Genomic DNA, 8369 nt, shown 5'->3' with positions numbered 1-8369 from the left:
CATCAATCCATCTTTCATTTATTTACTTTGGCTTTGCTTGCCAAAATAGAAAAAACCTAACAAACCGACTAACCGTTGGTTGGATTTCAAGCCCTTTTTTTTTGTCGATTTTCAGTGTCGATTTTTCCCAAAATCGACACTGACCAACTGCTGCAGACTTCTAACTATTATAATTGGAGCTTCAAACAGGGAGTGGGCTATAATAACCCACTCCACCTACATAAAGTCTGGCATCCACTTTGGACATGTGTAATGCTTGTGGTGTTAGCATGGATGTAGTGGTTGAGGTTGCAGGTTTTTGAACAATGAGTTCGACTCAATTATTATCTTTTGGTGAAACTGATCCGGCTTAGTTGAACTGACCCAAACACGAGGCTACAAGTTCCATTTTCGGACTTGTAGACTCTCGAAAATTTCTGGAAAATTTCACAAAATGACCCAAAACCCAAAAACTTTTCTACCAATAACCCCTTTCTAAAAAATTTTTTATCACTGACCTTTTCCCTATGTGAAATATCAAAATTACCCCTAATTTTTAAAAAGCTGAAACCACCACATTTTTCTTCTTCTTTCTACGATTTCCTCAGCCCTTCATTCAATGTGCATTCAATACACCACCAACATTCCACCAAAACATTTATTCCCAACTAATATTCTGAAGAGAATGGAACGTCTCTCTCATTATTCACTTTCTGTTATCGAACGTCTCTCTCATCTTGTAGCTTTCTCTCAGATTTCCTCAGCCCTTCAGATTCTCTGGTAGCTTTCTCTCGTAGCTTTCATCGTCGAATTCTGTCCACATTTCTTCTTCCTTCAACGGTTTCTTCAGCCTTTCATTCAATGTACGATTTCTTCTCTCAGATTGCTTTCATAATAAGTGTCGTTTAGTAAATTATAAACGATCGTGTAGTAATTTATACATGATCGTTTAGTAAATTATAAACGATTGTTTAGTAATATATGCAATGAGTAGTAATTATACACCATCGACTAGTAAATTAGAACGATTGTTTAGTAAATTATAAACGATCGTTTAGTAATTATAAATGATTGTTTAGTAATTTACTATGCGATCGTTTAGCAAATTACTATGCGATCGTTTAGTATATTACTATGCGATCTGTTAGTAAATTACTATACGATCGTGTAGTAATTTATACACGATCGATTAGTAATTTATACACGATCGCTTAGTAATTTATACACGATCCCTTAGTAATTTATACATGATTCTTTAATAATTTATACACGATCCCTTAGTAATTTATGCACGATCTCTTACTTATCCATGATTTATTTATCCAATTGTAGATCAATGGTACAATTTTGCATCTTTGTACGATTTGGTGGGGATTGGGATGAGTCCAGAAGAAATTATGTTGGTGGTAATATGAAAGGTCTCAAAGTTAGAAATGATATAGCAGTCTGTGAATTAGTGAGTATGATGCACCAATGACTGAATATCGATCCAGATATATTTGATATACACATCAAATGTTGCTAAAATCTGTTGGTCCCAGCTCCCCCAATTGACATAGTCGACGATGAAGATCTTAGCTTCTTTTTAGAAGGTAGTGAGGCATCTCGGATGCCATTATTTGTATCAATTACACCTGCTAACAGTCATGGAGTATAGCAACATTGCAATCCAACCGATCAACTCAATCCAATTCATATCGTGTCTTCAATTGATGATCATATTGAGCCATGTAACTTAAGGGATGACCGAAGTGAAGCTTGGTTTGGTCGAAACAGTGATCCTAAATGTACTTCACAATTCAATACTGAACATGGATATGGACAAACTTCTTCAACACCTAACATCCATGTTCCAACCCCACCTGCTCTCGTTCCACCGGTTATGATGTCTTTGGTTCTTATTCATTCCACCATTACAATTGACCATTTGTTGATATACCCGGACCATCAGAGGGCCCATCGTATGGCAACCTCGTCACAATACCTCATGACTGTCTGAATGTCGAGGATATAAAGGTCGGTCAAATTTTATTTTCAAAATATGACTTGTCTGTTAAATTATTGATGCTTGCAATAAGAAAGAACTTTGACTACCATGTAAAAAAGTCAACGAAGAGCTTGCTAACTGTCCGGTGTTTAGTGGAGGAATGCAAATGGAGAGTTCGTGCCAAAAAAAAAATGAAAGAAAGTGATTCCTTCAAAGTGACCAAATATCCCAGCGAACATACATGTTCTCTTGAAATGAGAACTGGTAATCATCGACAAGCAAAAAGTTGGGTTATTGGACATTTAATAAAGTCCAAATACGAACAAGTTGGCCAAACCTATCGCCCAAGAGATATAATTGAGGACGTCCGACGAGAAAATGGAGTGAACATTACCTACGGACGGGCTTATCGCACTAGAGAGTACGGATTGGTGTATACACGAGGGTCGCCAAAAGGATCATATGCTGTTGTTAAGGCATAAGGTGAGGCACTTAAGCTTGCAAATCCAGGTACCATATTTGAGGTTGAAGTAGAAGACAGACAATACTTTAAGTACGTCTTCATGGCACTTGGTCCGTGTATCAGGGGTTTTCTAAACTGCATTCGCCCAGTAATCATTGTTGATGGGACCCATTTGCATGAGAAATACAAAAGTATATTGTTAATAGCAACGTGTATTGATGGAAATAATAACATATATCCTATAGCCTTCAGTTTGTAGATGGTAAGAACGATGCATCATGGACTTGGTTCATGACTCATTTGAAGGCTTCAATAGGAGACGTTCCCAATCTAGTGATTATATCAGATCGTCACATCTCAATTGCAAAGACGGTTGCAAGGATATTCCCTGATGCATTTCATGTCCTGTGTATATACCATATTAGGAATAATTTAGTGGACAAATTCAAGAATAAGCATAATCGCACATTTCTACCTAGCGCCCGAAAGCATAAAGAATGTCTGAATTTCAGATGTATTAGGCTAAGCTCCATCAATATCTTGGTGTGACGGCCTATCTTGAGGAGGTTGGATTGCAACGGTGGACAAGGGTTTATCAAGTCCATTGTAGGTATGACAAGATGACGACAAATATAGTAGAATGTCTCAATGGAGTGTTGAAAAATGCCCGAGAACTACCAATAACAAAGCTATTAGAGCATATCCGAGAGTGGCTAAAAGGTTAGTTCTATATCCAACGTACACATACAATGGCATGCACAAACATTGTAACTGATTACGCAATGAGTATTCTTAAGGAATCAGAATTGATGTCTAGAACATATCGTGTTTCTCCGGTGGATATGGATATAATTAATATGGACGATGGATATTTGGGGGGGTTGGTTGATCTTCGTTCACAGACATGTACGTGTATGGAGTTTAATTGCCTCGAGATCCCATGCTCCCATGCAATATCTGTAGCGACCCTAAGAAACATTAATGTTCAATCATTATATGCAAAGTGGTTTACAGTTGAGTGTGTGCTTGATACTTACGCCGAACCAATCTTCCTAGTCGAACACAGTTAAGAATGGGTTGGAGATTTTGAACCAATTCTACCACCACATAAAGGTAGTAAGTATAGGTCGACGTCAAACCGTCAGGATGCCTTCAATTAGAGAGGAGCCACGACAAATACACAGGTGTACACGATGTGGTCAGACAGGATATAACAAAAAAACGTCAGACAAACGTTGATAACATCTAGCACTGACCCATCTAGACTAAACAATATGTAATTTTCACTTTCGCTTTGATTTTTCTGTACAACACCAATTATATTTTGTACAACTCCAATTATTCTGCACAAATTTACACTATACAATATGTAATTTTAGCACTAGTTATATTCTGTACAACACAAATTATTATGTACAAATTTACACTATACATTATGTAATTTTAGCACCAATTATATTTTGTACAACACCAATTGTACTGTACAATATGTAATTTTAGCACAAATTTATCTAAACGATCACTTAGTTATTTATTTGCTTAGTTAAATGTACAACACCAATTGTATTCTAAAAATTTAACACAAATTTATCTAAACGAAAACTAAACGATCGCGTAACAGTTAGTTAAACGATCGCTTAGTATTATCTAAACAATCGTTTAACAAAACCTAAACGATCGCTTAGTAATATTTGAACGATCGCATAACAAAACCTAAGTGATCGCTTAGTATTAGCCAAACGATCGCTTTATACATTAATACACGATCGCGTAATGGATATCTAAACGATCACTTAGTATTATCTAAACGATCGCTTAACGAAACCTAAATGATTGCTTAGTATTATCTAAACGATCACATAACAAAACCTAAGCGATCGCTTAGTATTAGCTAAACGATCGCTTTATAAATTAGTACACGATCGTGTAATGGATATCTAAACGATCGCGTAACAGTTAGCTAAACGATCGCTTAGTATTAGCCAAACGATCGCATAATTGATATCTAAACGATCGTGGAACAGTTAGCTAAACGATCGTTTAATAAAAACTATAGTGGATAGCTAGACGATCGCTTAGTATTCTCTACACGATCGCTTAATAAAAACTATAGTGGATAGTAAACGATCGGTTAGTACTTTTTCCGATCGCTTAGTAATATCTATCCAATCGCTTAGTAATATCTAATTGCTCGCTTAAAGTATTCGTAGAGATACATTCATCGTGCGGTCTGAAGGCATTTTAAAAACTAGGGGTAATTTTGAAATTTTGCATGAAAAAAAAGGACAACGATAGAAAAGTTTTTAAAAAGAGTCATTGATGGAAAAGTTTTTGGATTTCAAGTCATTTCGTAAAATTCTCCAAATTTTCATGGGCTTCAACTTTGCTTGGGATAACCCGAACGAAATGATAGCTCGGTTAGTATAAAATATACACCAACCGAGAGGGAGGGTGTTATTGTCTCTCTCAATGCGCGTTGCTTTCAGAGGAGAATCGTAGGGGCTTCGGCCCATCATCACAGTGACAACCACAGCCACAAACAAAGTGTTCTTAGTCTCAAACGAAGCGAGAGGGGGAGAGAGAGATACGATTAGCCGCAACCAAACCCATCTTCCCCAAGCGCAAAAGGCCACAAACAAACGTGTGGATCTCTGAACACTACCCAATTTTCTTGGTTCCTTACAAGCATGTTGAATATTGATGTTCTCCATTTTTACAGATACAGCTATCCCATTTCTCCATTTTCATCGGACCTCCATAATCCTATTTTGGCAATACCAAAACCTATCTCCCCAATTTCCCTTCTCAACCGAATATGTCTTTAGTCACTAAACTCCACATCGCCATTTCCCCCAAATTCACCATCAACAACAACCTTCAAACTATAATAAAAACAACATCCATTCCCACTTACAACTCCAAAATTCAATCCAAACCAATTTACGTTTCTCACCCCTTGCTGTTTGAACCCAAAATGCAGGGCCATTCACCTCGTTCTCTTCGCTCCTCGATTAAGAGCTCGCTGATCGACCCCGACGGTGGGGCTCTCGTCGACTTGGTTGTGCCTGAGAATGAAAGGGCCTCGAGGGTTTTGGAGGCCGAGCCATTGCCGAAGGTTAAATTGACCCGAATTGATCTCGAATGGGTTCATGTCATTAGTGAAGGATGGGCTAGCCCGTTGAGAGGGTTCATGAGAGAAGAGGAGTATTTGCAGAGTTTGCATTTCAATTGCCTCAAAATTAAAGATGGGTCTCTTGTAAACATGTCGCTTCCTATTGTTCTTGCCATTGCCGACGATGTTAAGGACCAAATTGGGTCCTCATCCAATGTGGGGTTGCTCGGTCCCACTGGAGACTTGGTTGGTATTCTTCGCAGGTTAGTTTTTTCTGGAGAAGGATTTGTTATTGTTATTCCGTTCGATCTTTCGGCCTCTGTAGATGGAGATGTCGTTTTTTAGATTTTTGTTTGAAGTGTCGATTTATGAAAAAGGAGCTGTTTTCTTTTCCCCCCTTTGTTTGGCCACGTATAATCGAAGTTATGATATGACATAAGTTAAATTATTTAAATCCCGAGAGATGCTCTGTTACAATTATAATATTTACAAACTTCCACTTGCTTGAAACAACTGTGTTGATCATGTCATTTTTTAAGTTTGAGGACAATATTTAAATAATCCTCTACAATCTCGTTTGTAACAAGATTTCTGGTTATTTGAAGTTCAAACAAAGGTGATAATGGTGATGATCTTAGATTTCTGGGTTCACAAACACAAATGCTTAATGTTGGACATCTTCTGATTACTGTATCCATATAGTCTTCTAGAAACTTTCTTTTTGTTTGAACAGTGAGGCCAATATGTACAAAAATGTGTAGTCAATCTGAAACCAAATTACGTGATTTTCCATCCTCACGATGAATCATTCTGCAGCATTGAGATATTCAAGCATAATAAGGAAGAGAGAATGGCTAGAACCTGGGGCACAACTGTACCGGGGTTGCCATATGTTGACGAGGTTATTACAAATGCTGGAAACTGGCTTATTGGTGGAGATCTTGAAGTAATAAACCCCATCAAATACAACGATGGACTTGATCATTATAGGCTGTCTCCAAAACAACTTCGGCAAGAGTTTGATAGGCGTCAGGCTGATGCTGTTTTTGCCTTTCAATTGAGAAACCCTGTACATAATGGCCATGCTTTGTTAATGAACGATACACGAAAGCGACTTCTCGACATGGGTTACAAGAATCCAATTCTGTTGCTTCATCCTTTGGGAGGTTTCACAAAAGCAGATGATGTGCCATTGGACGTTCGAATGGAGCAACATAGCAAGGTTTGTTTTCCATTATCATCATTCTAAATAGTTCTTTTTCTTTATCATTCAAAATCTTCCCCATCTTCATACTCTTTAGAAGTGAACATGCACAATTGTCTAACTTTTCCAACATTCAATATACTGGGAATGAAAGGTCTGATTTGCTAGAATGTTAGTTGAATGGCATGATTCATCTCTACTCTTCGGTTAATATGCATGCCCGATTTTGCGTATTCAAAAGGTATGATTATGACTATTCTGGCCTGTTTACTTAGTTTATGTAACTTAAGAGAGACTTTCTGTGTCTGTAGGTTTTAGAAGATGGAGTCCTTGACCCTGAAACGACCATCGTCTCCATTTTTCCATCACCAATGCATTACGCTGGTCCAACCGAAGTGCAATGGCATGCTAAAGCAAGGATCAATGCAGGTGCAAATTTCTACATTGTTGGTCGAGACCCTGCTGGAATGGGTCACCCAAAAGAGAAGAGAGATTTATATGATCCAGACCATGGCAAGAAGGTCTTAAGTATGGCCCCTGGCCTTGAGAAGCTAAACATATTGCCCTTCAAGGTCAGTATCTCACTCAATGACCCTTCTCCTATCCCCACTTTCCACCCTCTTCATTTTAACATCCAATTGACCGCAGGTAGCAGCATACGATACCGTGGCGAAGAAGATGGCGTTCTTCGACCCTTCCCGAGCAAAAGATTTCCTCTTCATCTCTGGAACAAAGGTAAGAGTAAAGTTGAGTTTGAACAGGATGTCGTATTATTATTGATTGTGTCAGGCCATAGTAACTGAGTTTTGCCTGTGTTTTGCATTAGATGCGGACTTATGCAAGGACCGGTGAGAACCCTCCCGACGGTTTCATGTGCCCCGGCGGATGGAAGGTGTTGGTCAATTATTACGAGAGCTTGCAGGCAGAGGACGCATCGCCGCAGCAGCCTGCATTGTCAGTTTAGGAGGAGGATAGTTTGAGTTCATTTGTAAATCTATGCGGGTTGATTGAGGAAGCTGCCGAGGATTGATTAGAACACAATGCAACTTCTATTGTGTATGATCTATGTATTCTCGGTTTTTATGGTTTTTAGATTCTGTTTTTGTTCAAATGTCTTTTAGATATGCTTGTAAAAGTGAATTATTCGTCGCATATTTTACTTGTGAAATGATATTGATGTATTTTGGATCATTTATTTATTTATATATGTAGTTGACAGATATGGTAGAAACCATTGTACTAAACTGTCAAATTAAATAGTTAGTTAATCCAATACTGATAGTAAATATGACCAAAATGAAATTTAATTAGTAAATTTGTAATTGACAAATGACATGTAGCTATGTGATTACATTTGTTGAAATACAATCATCACTACTCTATCAATTCAAAATTCTCATAATTTTAAACGGTTATAAATTGATAGAGTAGTGAATCAATAGAATTGATTGTATTTCAACGATTGTTGGGTATATTTGTCTAGATTGATTTGGTTATGTTCAAGTTGGTTATTCAATATTTCCTAAAAAAATGTTGGTGATCCAATAACTTAAAATTACAAAACAACAAAGAAAATAGTTTTTTTGTAGGAGATCATAAAACCAACACAACTACAAAATAACTT

General features: G+C 37.5%; 1 protein-coding gene across 1 annotated transcript; it reads left to right on the top strand.

The window, feature by feature from the left end:
• The first annotated feature begins 4878 nt into the window (after positions 1-4878).
• APS2 (Pseudouridine synthase/archaeosine transglycosylase-like family protein) lies at positions 4879-7936 on the top strand. The gene is made up of 5 exons (XM_039044056.2): positions 4879-5804; positions 6358-6763; positions 7057-7317; positions 7394-7480; positions 7572-7936. The coding sequence occupies exons 1-5, from the start codon at positions 5245-5247 to the stop codon at positions 7707-7709; spliced, it is 1452 nt and encodes a 483-aa protein (XP_038899984.1). The 5' UTR covers positions 4879-5244; the 3' UTR covers positions 7710-7936.
• Positions 7937-8369: the final 433 nt, after the last annotated feature.

The sequence above is a fragment of the Benincasa hispida genome, chromosome 9 (assembly GCF_027475165.1).
Source record: "Benincasa hispida cultivar pf3 chromosome 9, pf3_genome.v1.1, whole genome shotgun sequence".
NCBI classification, from domain to species: Eukaryota; Viridiplantae; Streptophyta; class Magnoliopsida; order Cucurbitales; family Cucurbitaceae; genus Benincasa; species Benincasa hispida.
Note: the sequence above shows the minus strand (reverse complement) of the source record. Positions and strands in the feature narration are given on the sequence as shown.

Excerpts from the sequence above, each read along its gene's own strand:
- APS2 (XM_039044056.2), top strand. The coding sequence starts at position 5,245 with ATGTCTTTAGTCACTAAACTCCACATCGCCATTTCCCCCAAATTCACC. Across the intron at positions 5,805-6,357 it reads TTGGTTGGTATTCTTCGCAG|CATTGAGATATTCAAGCATA; the intron begins GTTAGTTTTTTC and ends ATCATTCTGCAG. Across the intron at positions 7,318-7,393 it reads TAAACATATTGCCCTTCAAG|GTAGCAGCATACGATACCGT; the intron begins GTCAGTATCTCA and ends AATTGACCGCAG.